The following is a 16,504-nucleotide window of genomic DNA, read 5'->3' on the forward strand; positions in this document are numbered from 1 at the left end:
AATTGCTAAAACAGGCCGGTATACTGACCTTACAAAAACGAGCCAAGCTTGCACGATTAAAATTTATGTATCAACTTATTAATAATGAATTGAAAATAGACAGTTCCAAATACATATCTTTAGCACAAACACGACTCACCCGACATAAACATTCACTATCATTAAACGAACACCCATTTCATACGGAAAGCCATAAGCATTCGTTTTTCCCTTTAATGACACGTGAATGGAACAAGCTGGACCCTAATATTACAGACAGCCCATCGTTAACTACTTTTTGACATTAGCCGAAAATGAATTGCGTGCTTCACAATTATGATGCACTTGTGTCACCATCTATTTTTGTGCCATTTTATTTCATTAGATTGTGTACATAATCACAATTTCTTTAACAACACCTTAACCGTATCTTATGGATTACTACCTCTTGTGTATACCTCACTTTTATAACTTGTATTACTTGCCATTACTGAGTACTATTGTTGATTTATGCAAATTGTTTACTTCTTTCTTGTAATTATTGCTTACCACGATTGATGTTTGACAGACTACCTCATTACCCCTTGTTACTCCTAAATGTAATGCTGTGTATTGTGTAATTTATGCATACCCTTTTGTTCACCTTTGTATATTTTCTGGATTTGATTACCTGTTGCTTTTTTTATGAACATTATTACAGTGTATAACGTTACTTTTATGCCTACTACATTATCTGCCTCTGCTAACTGCATGTTTAATATGTCTAACCTTATTATTGCGCTAATTATTATTGTTACACTGCAAGATAACTATGTATGCCCTTCCTGTTATGATCCCTGATGGGATCGACAGTAGGAATAAATAAATAAATAAATAATAAAAAATGTACGAGCCTGTCACATGCCATTTGAACCACGACACCTGCACGTGGTGGTAACGTCACAGCGTCATCGATGACACGAAGAGATGCTCGAGGGTGGATGGTGTTGGTCGTCGCTGTGGCGCTCTTTGTCGAGAAAGTGACGAGACGTTGTCGAATGTTGATGATAGCTCCGTGCTCCCTGAGAAAGTCCAGGCCAATGATTAGGTATCAAGAACACTGAGGGGAGAATGCTCAAACTGGCACTAAACGTAGAGCCGTGAATCTGTATTCGTGCCGTGCACATGTCGAGTGGTGCGACGATGTGCCCGCCAGCTGTATGAACTGGCGTGTGATTTCAAGGCGTGGCCACTTTCTTCAGAAGGGTGGCCAGTTTTTCGCTGATTATAGAATGAACTGCTCCAGTGTCCACTAAAGCAGTCAATTCGCGACCGTCGAGCAATACAGGAATGTCCAAAGAAATTCTTCCGTAATCAGCAGGTACTGTCGTCGTCAATGTATCATCGGTCCACGTACGCGTCAGTAGGGTTCCTTGAGCAAGTCCAGACTGAGCGGCATCGCCCCCAAAGGTCGCTGTGGTTAGTTTTCCCGGCGTGGGCTGGGCCACCGGCCCTGCATTACGCCCGAATACGGAGAAAACGGCCGCAGCAAAGGGGAGCGCGACTGGTGTCGAGCTGTTGGAGATTCGCGCTGCTAGGCAACGTATTCTTGAATTTCAGGAGGACGCTGGCCGAACCTACGTCGCGGCGAGTTCACTGAGAATCCGCGTAGTCCGAGCTCTCGATAGGAGTATTGTCGGTAGACATGCTCAGCTTCGCCACACTGAATCCAGAGGGGACGGCGATCAGGTGCCCGCCACACGTCAGATTTCTTTGGGGCCTGCACGTATTCCTGGTAATACCAGGCCGCTTGGACGGGCTCTAGCATGGCAGGGCACGCGATGCGAAGTGAGGAGGGAGGTGGGGCAGGTTGCCTCAAAGCTTGCGAATATGACATACGGGTACTGTCATTTCTTAGCGGTCGAGCTTCTGTGTTGAAGGGTGGTTCGCTTAGCGCATGCTGGACTTCGTCAAGGAGAACGCTGGACAAGGAGCTGAGCGTCGGCTATTAGGGTACCGACAGTTTGTGGAGTTCTTCGCGGATTACGAAACGAATGAGCTCTCGAAAGAAATCGACGTGGCCCCCGAGAACACCGAAGATGTGCGTAGGTGAGGCAGTGTTCACTTGGCGTTCGTATGATGGTGTCCTCTGCCGAAGGGTCTGTTCCATGGTGATGGCCTCGGAAAGAAATTCTGACACAGTCTTGAGATGACTGCGCACGAGACCACCGAACAGCTGCTGTTTCACTCTTCGCATCAGGTACCGCATCTTCTTTTCTTCCGACATGCTGGGGTCGGCTCGTCGAAAGAGACGCGTCATGTCCTCGACGTACATTGTGACACCCTCATTTGGCATTTGTATACTGGACTTGAAATCACGCTCAGCTCGCTCTCGGCGATCACGGCTCACATACGTCTCAAGAATCCGGCGTTTAAATTCCGCCCATGAAGTTAGGGCATCTGCACGGTTCTCATACCAAACACGTGCACCATCGTTAAGGCAAAAATATACGTTTTTGAGTTTGTCTGTGTCATCCCAATTGTTGAACGCGACAACACGTACACAGTGCACCAGCCAGTCTTCAACGTCCTCATGTATGGCGCCGTGGAAGGGATTCGGCGTTCGCGGATTGAGTAGCATACAATGAATCGGCGTTGTGCCTTTCATACCGGTTGGAGTGATCGGAGTTGCCATTTTCTCTGGGAGGAGTCCAAACTCAGGGGCTTGTCCACGGATCCTTCTGCTGGCGCGGTGCACAGGAGTAACCTCCGGTACGGGGCTGGAGCTCTTACTGTTCGGAGGGGTTTGGTGCAGAGATTAGATTACCCCGTACCTCCACCAGTTTGTCACATGCTAAGGCAAGAGTAAGCAGTAGTATCAGCAGCCAGACACGAAAATGTGGGACACAAAAAGGACGGTTCTCCAGCTGGCGCGTGATCTTTGACTTCGTCGTCTTTTTCGCCGTTTTTGCTGGGCACGCAACGCTGGCTCAAAACACCAGGTGGCAATATGATGATGGAGATTCCTGTATCGGCTGGCCAATGTTTTGGCAAGTTGTAGACAGGTCTATCCACTTGTCGAAGCATTCGTCACGCTATCTGAGGCACTTAAGCTAGTTTTAATAATTTCAAATTCCATCGCGGGGTCTCCATAACTAGTTTACCTCCTGCTTTTTCAGAAATCATAACTAGGAAGCCTTCAGCTATTGGTCGTCTGCGTCATGAGCGCGAAGACCTGATATATGACGCCTCTCAAAGGCGATTTTTTGATGAGAGTTCAATGAACCGACAAGGACGAACAATACCTCTGTACATTTAACAATTTTATACCGCTTACGACACACCCTTCGCACCCATTCTGGGCTTTCGATTATAAATGGGAATTAACCCTGTCGCACGCATGCAGTGGCCCATAATGTTGTCTACCAGGCAAGGCCGCAGTATGTAGCAGCCAGTACGAGCAAGTCGGGGGACAGGCACAAACACTTTAGCTTTAGCCTCGAAAGACCCTGTCTAAAATTCATGCGGAAGCGATTACTCAACACATTCATCGTGGTTTTAACATCCGCTGCATGTGCAGCTGTAGAGAAGTGGTTTACTAGTATTCTTGTCGTCCGATATTGAGAAATTTGGCACTGATCTTATGTCGACCTCTGTGTTAATTGTCACAAATTGTGGAAACCACCCTGAAGGTTCTTTTGAATTCCCCGAGATTGCAGGTATATCCTGGATGACGCAGCAACCTAATAATGTACTAGAGGTACATCTTCATCTCTCACTTCTACACATTTTCCGCTAGGTACGTTGTGTCAGCTTCAGCTGGCTGGCGTGACCTGCCACAGTCACGCCAGTCGCTCTAAAACAAAACCGCCTGTTGTTGGACAGTGGACACCCATAGAACACGCCTAAATATTTCTACAGGGCGCTAATTGTTCTTATGAAGATAATAGCCCTATACGACCCCTATTGCGCTTGAAATAAAACCCCACCCACTAACACAACTCCATACTTTCATTGAGCTACTTCCTCATCGCCACAGGTGCTCACGGTATCCAGGTTAGCCTCTCTGGGGTAACGTGCTGCATTGTGCATGATTGGTCGGTGAAGTGGCCAGCACTCAGGACCCAAAGCAGCGGAATAACACCTGTCAAGCCCTTCTATAAAGAGGTCCATTTAGTGCTAGCACTGCTTATTGCTGGTTTATTAGCCAGCAGATAGGGGCGTCGTGCGCCATTCCTAGGTTACTAACTCGAGCAATTGCTCTACCAAGCGCAACCCTTAGTCACTGCGTGTAAATAAAGCTAAGTTTGCGACATGCTGTCTGAGCGTCAACCATGGCAGGGCAAGAGTCAGGGGATAGATATGCGCTTCGTTCTAAGCCAAAATGCTGCGCTGTGTCCCCAATACCAACTTGCGCTGTTCTTGATTGCTTTTAAATTAGTATAGACAAGTGCGTTCTGTAGACAGATCTTAGGTTCCGGGGCGCAGCGTTTCCCGTGTTACTCTATCGCAGGCCGTCATGTGTTGCGACGAGAGCTTGACGCGTAAGCTGCGAGGTGGTGCTTAGGTCTGTGGTCTTTTTATTTCACTTAAGAATTAGAATAACGGTAAAAGAACAAGCTGGTGCTATCTGTACCTTTCCTTGACTTCTGCCGAAAAAAGGGTACGTAGTTTTTTTTGTTTTGTTTTGTTTTGCACGCGCAACTTAATGCATGATTGTCCATCTCTTTTGCCAAAAGGAAAGTTTACAAAGTCGAACGCAGTGCGGCAAAAATGCAGATTTGTTTTTCGTGAAGGTATCTTGCATATATCGAACCATCGCTTTCCGTTCTCGCATTTGCGCTCTGTCGATGTGCCTTCTCCTGTCGGCATGTGTGGTGCATTATGCCGTAAGCTCTGGTATTTCAATGTCTCCAATGGCACCCACTCGGGGAAAAGCCGAACTCTTTGCGGACTGATTAAGGGAGCTTTCAACTTCCTAATCCTCCCACAAACTGAGCATGATCCTCAAGCGCCCATTAGAAAAAGCCGAGTAATTGATCTCGCGCTCATTTCTTTTTTGTTCATTTGTATGGGGAGTCATCGGCTTTCTCTCAGTGCGCGGTCGATACCGTGGTATTACACTTCCACGATGTGCAGTCTTGCTCAGTTCTGCCTTATAGTTTAACAACATAAACAAGGGCTTCGCATTTAGTTTTGCGTGATATTCACTTATGCAGTTTAAATTTGCGTGTGGTTCGAGTCACATATGGGTAAAGTTCAACTTAAGGGGCTCTGCACCAAACCCCATTAGAAACTTTTGTTATACATTAGGCCGTGCAATGCGCCGTCTAAGGAGCGTTTTAGAAAAGAATGTTTTAAATGGTTCATTATAAGAAGAGATAAGAGGAATCAATAAGATAAAATGATTCTTCGCCATGCAGGCCAAGAGACAAGCATCATTGTCGACATAGACAGTACCTCTCTGTGAATAAACCAGCGTCCATAAGCAACAGCTCTTCCCTTTCTTTTGCCTAACTGAACCCAAGGGACCGTCCTACGTGAACGTATTAAGCTCCGCCCCATCTCTTCATTTCGCGCAGCACAACGTGCATGCAGTGGCGGTATTCCGCATTCAGCATTGGATGATCTCCCAAAGTCTCTTGTTATAATTGGTGACGTTTACTCGTTTCCACAGTTTAAGGACATGTGTACATCATTTCCATTTTAGAGATCAGCTCTTAGGCGCCGTTCCTATGTTTAGCGTGGGCCTCGGCGTAACCAGCAGAACGGACGAGCCCAACGAAGGATAAAAAGAGAGTCAATGCGGGGCGCAGTGAAGGATCAAAGAGGCAGTAACGAATAGAGTGCGAGGAAAGCTGAGGAGACGGGTACAGTGGAAGCATGAGGGGGAATGCAGAGGAGGAAACTATCGCGAAAAGGTGAAGACAAAAACAGAGTGCTGAACGAGACGTGCTCCACTACCGAAAGATACAAAAAGACAGCGTGCTCGGAACGCAGCGGAGGATAAAATATGGCGAGCTGGAAGAGAGCGCGAGGAAAGCGGATAAGGAGGGTAGAGCGGAAACATGAGGAAGGAAGCGGAGGAGGAGGGCATGGCGAAAGGGTGAGGAAGCAAGTGACGGACCCCACGAGACTGCTCCTCGGCGGCGACCCACTACGAGATCGCGCCATGGGAGTGTGCCCTGTCGGCAAGCCGCCGATAAAGTCATTAATAAGGCATGCGGCGAGCGAGTTCACCAATACCATCATCATTGTGATCATCATAATCAACCTATTTTTATCTTCGCTGCAGGACGATAGCCTCTTCTTGCGTTCCCAAATTCCTCTGTCGTGCGCGTAGCTGGTTCCAACTGGCGTCCTCGACTGCGCTTCCCTTGACACGAATTCTGCAACTCTAGTTGTACAGCAGTCATCTACCCTAGGCATTACATGGCCTGTCCAGCGCCATTGTTTTTTTCTTTTAATGCCAACCAGAACAGCTGCGTTCCCGTTGTTTGCTCTCGTATTTACACTGCTCTCTGCTGTGTATTAACGTTGCGCCTAACAATTTTCCTTTCATCGCTCTTTGTGCGGTCCTTAACTTGCCTTAGAGCTTCTTCGTTAACCTCCATGTTTCTGGACCATATGTTTACGCCTGTGCAATGCAAGGTTAGTACACACGCCATTTAGGCCCCCAGTAAAAAAATTCTAATACCAGTTTTATTCCTCTGTAAATTTCATTCTCTTGGTCAGAATCTTCTGCGATGAATTGACCTGGCTAAACATACAGCTGTACACTCCACAGGTTTACTGGCAATCCTGAGTTCTTCTCTTGCCAGGCTATTGAACATTATCATTGCGTTGAACCACACTCTTACATTTTCTCGGTTAATATCATCACGCATTTGTTGTAATTTGACCCCAGTGTTGCCGAAGAGAACCATGTCATCTTCAAACAGAATGTTGCTAAGACATTTGCCATTTATGGTCACGTCTAAGCCTTTCCAGTTTAGTAGCTTGGGTACTTATAAGAAAGCAGTGATTAGCACTGAAGAGATCGTGACTTTTTGCGCGATCCCTCTTTTTATAGACGAGAAGAGAGGGGTTAACCTAGGGGCCCAATTTTTATTATTCATATCATAAGAAGCCAACAAACACTGACAACCGGACCAAAATGATAAAATTACTTTTGCTTAATGAATGAAATAAATAAATGATAATTTAGGGGAAATGAAAATAAATTATGGGGTTTTACGTGCCAAAACCACTTTCTTATTATAAGGCATGCCGTAGTGGGGGACTCCGGAAATTTGGACCACCTGGGGGTTTTTTAACGTGCACCTAAATATAAGTACACGGGTGTTTTCGCATTTCGCCCCCATCGAAATGCGGCCGCCGTGGCCGGGATTCGATCCCGCGACCACGTGCTCAGCAGCCCACCGCCATAGCCACTGGGCAATCACGGCGGGTGAGGGGCAGTGAAAGTGGATGAAAAAACAACTTTACGCTGGTGGAGAACGATCCCACAACCTTCGCAACTCTGGCAGTTTTTTTTTTGGAGGGGGGGGGGGGCAGATGAATAAAATGTCATTTCATAATATATGAAAGCCATATAAAGAGGCTGATTGTACACCGCAGATTTCTTGTTTGCCTGATTGATGGCATGAATGTGATCCATTGTAGCCCTTCCTGAAGCCAGCCTATTCCCTTTGTTGATTTAAGTAAAGTGTTTTCCTTATTCTACTGGAAATTACGTTGGAGAATATTTTATCGAATACTGAAAGCAAGCAAATGCGCATATAATTCTTCAGTTCTATAACTACGCCATTCTTATGGGTTAGTATTAAGTTGTGTTCGCCCAGCTCTCTGGTACAGTCGCGAGTCATTGCAACTATGGTACAAGTCGTGAGCCATATTCGTGTAGATGGCTGCAAGTTTTTAAAACACGAGATCTCCTCCACGTTTGATTACAGTGACTGTTATTCAGTCTTCTTCGGCCGCTTTTCCCATGTCATGTCTTGCAAAGCCCTCATCACTTCATCGCTAATTATAGAGGCAGCCTCTTTATCCTGTTCATCACTACTTCGAATGAAGATAGCATGGCTGCTCTGGGTACTGTGGAGCTCACTATATAATTCGGCTGCTTTTAAATAAATCATAGAATTTGCTGATGACATTACCTTGGTTACCTATCTTGCCGTGAATACAGCTTGCCCTGTCCTGTTCCAAGCTTTTTTCTCACTGCTTTAATGCTGCGCTTATTTTTTACTGCTTCCTCAGTCTTTCGCACGTTACAATTTCGAATATCCTTGCTTTCTTCAAATTTCGAAAATCCTTGCTTCAAATGAAACCCATATGGTTTCTCGAGGTTCCTCGAAGTTTGTCGAGTCCTGGACCAGGACGAATTTTCCTTCAACGGTGAAGCTTTTCTTTCGAGGAACCCGTATGTGCTTCCTTTGTAGCACGTAGCTACGTTTAAGTGGATTCTCGCTCTCTCTTAATTACCTCTCTGCACCTTGCAGGTTTCTAAAGAACTATTACGTCAAACTCTTGCCTTTGCTTGTGAGTTGTTGATAAATTATACTTCACCTGCCATCTTCTAGCCGCCTGGTTAGCTCAGATGCTATAGAGCAGCTGCCTCGGTAAGGCGGTGGTCCTGTGTTCGAGTCCCGGACCAGGACGAATTTTCCTTCAACTACTAAGATTTCTTTCGAGGAACCCATATGGGTTTCCCTTGTAGCGCTTCGCTATGTTTGGGTGGATATTTCACTTTCTCTTTATTGAAATGTATACGCAAGATCATCAAGCCATGAGACGGGACACAACGTAATCATTCAGTGGATTCCAGTACCTTCCAGTTCCCGTTCATGAGCGGGAATGACCGCGCCGACGAAGCCGCCCGATCTGCACATGAAATCGGTCAACGAGTCTTCATTCCGCTTTCGCGAACAGACGCTGCGGCTGGGCTGCGATTTATGCCCCGTGATTGTACTTTGACACTGCGACTCAAATGTCTACACCATGTGTCGGTTGCATTCGTTGTGTCTGGACATATGGATGCACCTCCCACAGACATGCTCTAGCGTCTGTGGCTAGGCGTTGCCTTTACGAACTCATACGCTTTTCACATTGGAATGGCCAACATCCCCACGTGCGACGCATGCAACATCGACGAGACTCTTGCACATGTTATTTTTGTCTGCCCGCGATATAGTGCTCAAAGACAAGTGATGTGCAGAGTAGTGCACCAGTTGGACAATCGTATACTATCAGAACTCAAAGCTTTAGGCCAATGCTCCGAAAGAAGATCCGCATTGTAGGCCTTACTCGCGCTATTAAGGTTCCTGCGGTCTACGGGGCTTCACGACAGACTCTAAGAATGCCGCCCCTTACAGCTCTGTGGTGCACGCGCTTTGTTGGTGCTTGTCTCTCTTTCTTTCTATCTCCCCCTTCCACTCTGTTTCTCCTTTTAAACCCCTTAACCCTTCCCCCTGCGTAGGGTAGCCAACCGGAACTATCTCTGGTTAACCTCCCTGCCTTTCTCTGCATTATCTTATCTCTCTCTCTATCACGGCGAAGCCGATGCTCGTGGCGAGAGAGAATATGTGCTTGGAATGTCCATATAATTGCAATAAAACAGGTATGGCATATCTGAATAATTCAAGCAGGCTATCTGACTTCGTCGCCATCCCATTTCAAAGGGAATGCCATTAAATCATCATTATCATCGTTAGCATCGTATCGTGCCATTTCACCCCCGATATGACATGCGCACCGCGTAGAGCGATACGTACAAACATTTCATTGCAGCTCCGTTATAGGCCACCAGGTGTTCCTACATCTGGTAGTTGCACAAGCAATTGCATGCGGCATGTAGGTTGACCTGGATAACTGAAGCAGGCTAGGAGACTACGTGTCACCACCCTGATTCGAAGCAATGCCGCAAAACCATCATGATCATCATTATAAAGAACAGCAATGTGCCATGTCACGGACCAAGGGATATGGCATGTGCACCACATGGTCTGGATACCTGCGTTTGCTCTTAGGTACACATTATGGCGCCTCCTCGCAAGGCACGAACCGCTGCTGAAGAAGCGAATCGTAGAGTTACTAGCTACGCGCGCGGCTACAACTAGGCAACGTAAGGTTGAGCAAACCGTTGTGCAGAGAGCCGGACAAGCCGCAGCTCATCGTCGACGCCGGGCGGACTGTTCAGATCGTTCTCGTGAAAACGGAGCGAAAAGACTTCGCCGCGAAGACCCTGCAGTGCGTGGTGCCAGAAATCGAGCGCCTATGGAGCCGCTCCTCCAGCTTACGCTGTGACTGTGCTGCCTGTGGCACGCGGGCCTGTGACTTTTTTCTACCTACTAAGATCGTCGCTGATTTACTTCGTGATAACAGGAGCCTACGTGGCTTTTTTTTTTTACATGAAGAGGGTCCTTCCCATTCCGTTAAGCAATAACCACAAGGTTTCTTTCACCACCCGAATGCCAACTGGCATTAGAGGGAATAGCAAATATTCGGTGCCCAGCTTCCGCTGCTCACTCGGCCGAAGGGAACAGCCGACGTGCGATATGTCTTGAGGCGGGCAGGCACGTAATTACACGTCGCAGTATTGATTAATCCCGAACAGTGCCTTCATATACAGGCTGATCGTTTTCACGTTTTCAGGAATTTTCAAAGTAGTTTGTGGCACATAGCTTAATTCTTGCGCTTGAGCAGTATTATTTGATGAGGCTGAAATTACAAGCACGTGAGATTAAAACACGTGTTCAGCTAATAAAGAGTATCACTAATTCGATTTTTAATGAATTACATTACGGCAAATATTGTAGCCGGTGAGTTTGCAAGACGTATTCACTTGAAAAGAATTTCCAGAATGAAACCAGCTTCAACACACTGTCTCCCAAAGTGCGGGACAAAATACATGAGTGTTCAACTTGCTTTTGACCTTCAAAGCATACAAGAGCGTTTTGATAAAGAAAGTAAGTTGAACAACCTTGCATTTTTACGACGTGCTTGATGGCGCATATCTCAAGGCTGTTCTTACTCTGAAAATTTATTCCCTAAGGTTACGCCTCACAAACTCACCGGGTACAGTTCGTAATTTGCAATATGCGCCTAATATAAATAATTCAGAAGTTAACTGATTTATTATCTGTGTCGAGTTCTCATGCAAGTAACGTACGCCTGTCTGATTAGTCTAGGTCAAGGACTGCATTTATGTCATATGCATTAGGATATATATAAAAATTCAAGAAAACAATAAACATGGCCACCCCCTACAGTTACACAAGCCCGTAATTTCATGTCACGTTTAAACAGCAACACAATTTTCGGTGTTTTAAGAGCAGTTTTGATAATTCCAGCAAAATTAACCTAGTATGTGCAGGTGCACTCGTGCGCTTGCTCACCCTGTAACGCAAGATTTCAGCGTTCAGTATTTAAAATTTTATAAAGCTCTGCAGCAGGCTCTTGCAAGATGGCAGAGGAACAAGAAAAATGGGACACCCCCTTACTCTTGCACAGCTGAGAGCTGGATGAATGTGGTTCCTTCTTTTTTTTTTTGAGAACCATCATAGAAAGGATAGTTTATTGAAGAGAAAGGGGGAGAGATTCGCGCGGAGAGAGCCTCTCTAGTCTGCTACTCCTCGCCGGGGCAAGGGAAGTGTGACTTACAGAGAGAGGTAGAAGGCAGGCGACGATGCTATAGCGCAATGAGCTACTTTACCAAACGTTCTCCATTGCGCGTGTACAATATACACGCGCCACGTGCAGGAATAATGTTGTGTAGAGAAAAGCACAGTATTCAGGTAGCACGTGGTGTAGACATTAGCGTCTAGGCCCGTCAACTAAAGAAAGTTATGTGGTGACTTTAGGGCGTGTTCGACCTGGTAAACCGGTATCAACATGCGTACAATCTTCCTGAAAAAAAAGGGGTTGCGTTCAAAAGGTCAGCTGTAAACTTAAGTGTCCTTGGCTGAGCCACTTATTGAGGCAGACGCAAAAATATTATCTGTTGTCTCGGGAATGTGGCAAAGGTTCAGTCGGGGTCGCATAGCCGTCGAATCTTATGAAGGTATTGGTGAGAGTGCACCACACCTTGGCGTTGTAAGAGTGTCTCCTGGCCTCTAGGCAGCTGAAGTGAAAGCCACAGTCGCACAGCACCGTCAAGTCTATGGAGGCGCTTTTGCCGTTGGTTGGGGTCGCACTATTGTCGCACCATACAGGTTTTCGCAGATATATAGTGTGACACGTTGTTTTCATACTGAAAAAAGTAAATTTTTTTGATTTTTTGCAGTGTGCGCTGCCTTCGCCTCCTCTGCGTCAGCCTGCGAATTTACAGGTATTCTACAATAATTGGGAATCCACTGCAGCGCAATGGTATGTGAATATTGAGACGTTTCAGCAAGCCGAGCCGTGCTGTCGTATATTAAAGGTCTGAACATTGTTCCTTGCTCCACCCACCGCAATAATATGCCCGTCGTCATGCCTAAACAAAATACATGTTTTTTTTTCTCCTTCTTACCTAATTTAATTGTTTATCGTTTGTACTGCAGGCTTTTAGTCGCAAATGATCGTTCTTGTCGCATATCAATGTTGTAGATACAGCGGACAGCTTTTCAGCACCGATCGTCTCAGCTGCTGAAGACCATGTCCTATGAGTTATCTTAAGATATAGTTCAATGCCCTTTGCAGGTACCATGAAAGCTGCTGTAGAATAGGCATGTGTTACAGAAACTCTATCTTCCTATTCTGGTTCCTTATGTTACGATAGTCCGCGCAGCAATGCAAAGACTGGGAGTGTATTTGTCAGCAGAAACCCAATTCCTTCAGCCCCTTCTGCATGGGGGGGGGGGGAATGACATTATAGGTCTTTGTCATATGACATCATAGAGTTACATCGCAGGTATTCTGACCTGTAATTCTGACCTTTTGCTGCTCTTGAAGGTTCCAAAGAATTTAAGCAAATTAAAGTTTTCGTATTGTACTCACATCTATATGGATGACGTCATAATCCGAAATATCATGATAAGCGGCCGTCATGGAACACCGATATCAATACGCCTAAATGAGTACCCACTAAGTGAAACAGAAACAACGTGCTTTAGCTTAGCAGTAGAATGTAACAGACACTGCACCACAGGCACCGCACACAATCTCCACTGCACATACAACAATGAGCATTTTGGGCCCTAAATTTACGTATTGGCATCAAAATGGCGGTTTACTCAGCATTTCGGAGTAGAAACGTACACTGATTGCTGATTTTGGGCACGAATATGAACGAATGTTGTCTTGGCACGTGAAGAGCGAAAGTCAGAAACCAACCCATATATCATCATAAAGCTACACCCCACATGCTATTCTGAATCGCACACATCATATTGTTATCACCTAAGCTCACAAATATACGCCTAAGGTTAATTGCCCCCAAAGCGGCGGTTGGGTACTCCAATTAATAATTAATTACATAAAGGAAAGGCACTTCATATGCCTCAAATGTTTCATTCTTTTTTTCAGTTTTATTAGTGACTATACGTTCTTTCATGCGAAATTACGGTGTGCAAGGGCATAATTTCTACTAAATGTCAAAAACATAGGCGCCACTTTTCTAGGAGCTGGCTTACGCTTTATTGGATGTAACAAATATTACTGCAAATCTGCGGTTCAAAAATGTTACATCATGAATCGCTTAGAAGGCGTACTATGCCTCTTTCATCACTAAATATGTCATGTCTTTCTCGTTTATTCTAGCTTCCTTCTTGTTCTTCTTTAATTACCTGTAGAGCCAACAAAAAGCAAAAAAAAATCGTTAGACCAGACAGGGCGTTGTCATCATCATCGTCACACTATCTTTATGTCCACTGCAAGACAAAAGACACCCTATGCGATTTACAATTACTCTTGTCTTGTGCTAGCTGATTCCCACTTGTGCTTGACAATTTTCTTGTTTCATCGCCCCACCCAATTTCTTGGCGTCCTCGGCCTAGATTACTTTCCCTTGGTAGTCATACTGTATGCGTAATGGTTCACCGGCTATCTACCCTAGGCATTACATGACCTGCATAGCTCCATTTCTTCCTGTAACGACATGCAGCAGAAGTAGAACACTACTCTTGCTATTTGAAGGTCGTAAGTTCAAGCCCTCCTCCAGTTCACTACGTATTCAGGCTTAAAGGTGCGTCTGAATCCGGCAAAAAAGAAATTACCGAGAGCCAGAGGCGCTATAGTAGTTCCGGTCCAGACCCACTAAGCTTCAAAAAGGACACTCTTTCAGCAGAACAGGAATTGGCTTCCCTGGTGCAGTATTGGGTCATTACATCCCTTATTCATTCATTCATTCATTCATTCATTCATTCATTCATTCACAAAACTTTATTAGCGTCCTGAAATGACTCTTGCAATTAACCAGATAGATACCGCTGTATTTTAGTTCTGCTTACCTGCGATCTCTATTGCCGCCTACGTTCCTTTAGGACCAACGACGCTGTACTAAATTCTTACGATTCTTACTGCTACAGAAGAGCACTCAATTACGAGCGCCAGTGTTTCAGAATTAGAGTAAATGGGCAGATTCCCATTCATGAGGACTGGGCATCATCTAACTGATTGGTTAGATTGGCTCGGATGATGGGGTGGGGGGAAATTTGGCGCCGTGGCCGTGAACTAGGAAGTGTGTAAAGAAAGTGAACTGCCTAAAAAAGGTGGCGGGAGAGGAGGCGAGAAGGAAGGAGCAAGCATGCCAGAACAGGATTCTGGGAGTCTGCTCCCGGAAGAGCCTGAAAGTGGTCGAGGAAGTTAACGGATTCCATCTTCCGCCTCCCTTGAGGGGATCGTAGGCGCATTGATGAGACAAAAAGATAGCAGAGAGGAGAATGAAGAGCGCGATGAATAGCAGGCCACCGCGTGGACACAAAGGGAGGAAAAAGTTGGCTCCACAATGTGTGTCTGGCTTTTAACAAGATTGGCGCTTTCCTGGCTAGCTGTCTTCCCCCGAGCTTGGTAAGGAGCCCGGGTCAGAAGCCGCAATAGGCCTTAGGAATGACGCCTTGGGGCTTTTTCCGCACCAGCAAAATAAAGCAACAAGCGAGTAATAGAGAGCCACATTAGGAAGAGCGTCTCGAAAACAAGTGAGAAAGATCCCTAGTCATTTGGAGGGCTGCTTAGAGTCCATTTGTGAATTTTTCTTTGCGAGGTCTAGCAGTTTATTTGCGCTTCGTCCACCCTTGCCCTGCGCACATCATCATGGGTTGCCAACTAGCATCGTCTCCCTTCTTCCTAGAAGTTTCGCTGGTTTGTGAGAGAAAAGTGATTTCTTTTCTGGAAGCAATGATAGGGATTTCGTGCTCTGTAGACAGAATGTCGCAGTGCGCACTCGTTGCGCTTGCTTTCACGAATTACAAGCCAGTTGGGACGCTTCGAACAAGTGAAGTGTGTTGCTTCACGAAGAGAAAACAGGAAAGAATATGGCAAATTACAAGCAAATGAAGACCATTTGAAATACGACACAACTTATAAGGCTGTATAAACACGGCAAGCTGGGTGAGGTGGATCGTGCTCTTCCTTTTGCTTTTCCTCTGGGTTGCGCTGCCCACCCCTGGGAACACGTTATAAGGCTGTCACTCAGAGGCAACAGAAATGATCAATAGAAAAAAAGCCGTAGACGGATGTCTTGCCGGCAAATGTAGGACTCGTGAGCATTTCAGGTTGCTTAGCGAATCAAGTATTTGCAATTCCGTGCCTGGCCTGTCTTGGTGAATGTTTTGACGCAACCAAGTAACCAACGCTAATACTCGGCGATATGCTCGACGAAAAATATTGTCCGCAGCGTCTACACCGAAAGCCTAGTCCTCACACGTTCAAAATCAACATTGAAGGAGGACTAATTTCATATTTCTAACTCGGCAAATAATTCAGAGATATGCCTTCATTCTTACTATTGGGTCGTATAGCAAACAGATAGGAGTGTAACACTCGCACAGCAATTAAATACGTTTTTTCAGTTCTGCATATTGCAACGCTGTATTGGGTTATTGCAGCAATGGGGAGAAACCAACCATAGACATAGGGAAGTGCACTTGCAACGTATAGATGAGCTCAGCTGTCAATATCAGCTGCGATTCCTTCAGTGACAAAGATATAACACCAGTGATCAACATGCTCTAGCATTTCATATAATAAGGGAAGAGGACATGCTTATACTGACAGGACGTGGCATAAATTGGTCAAGTTTTCAGAGGGCAAATATTTCTGGTCGTCTCGACGACAAATACCTATAATTATTTTTTTAATGAAAAGGGCTATTCTTTTTGATAATGATAGCAGTTAGGGCACCTATGGATTACAGGGGACCGTGCTAGTGAGCCAGTAAGTCTCCATGGCAACTGTGCACATTCTGTACCTCGTAACATGTGCAAAAATTTAAAATAGTGCAAGCACCATTTGCAAGGCAAGACAGAACTAAGGTAAGGTGGTTTGCAGTCTCTTGAAGCAAGTCAGACGATAGTTTGTATTTCACCTATTGAGACATTTAGTTATTACGATTCAATGAACTGCT

At 45.5% G+C, this 16,504-nt stretch overlaps 1 protein-coding gene across 3 annotated transcripts in view; it reads left to right on the forward strand.

The window, feature by feature from the left end:
• The window catches only part of LOC135899766 (uncharacterized), a 77,525-nt gene that overhangs the window by 3,348 nt on the left and 57,673 nt on the right, over nt 1-16,504 (forward strand). For all 3 annotated transcript variants that reach the window (XM_070539646.1, XM_065429093.1, XM_070539647.1), the window contains exon 2: nt 12,245-12,327. In XM_070539646.1, coding sequence (XP_070395747.1) covers nt 12,245-12,327 — 83 coding nt within the window. The remainder of the gene's footprint in view (nt 1-12,244; nt 12,328-16,504) is intronic.

Source organism: Dermacentor albipictus, chromosome 5, assembly GCF_038994185.2.
Source record: "Dermacentor albipictus isolate Rhodes 1998 colony chromosome 5, USDA_Dalb.pri_finalv2, whole genome shotgun sequence".
Lineage (NCBI taxonomy): Eukaryota > Metazoa > Arthropoda > Arachnida > Ixodida > Ixodidae > Dermacentor > Dermacentor albipictus.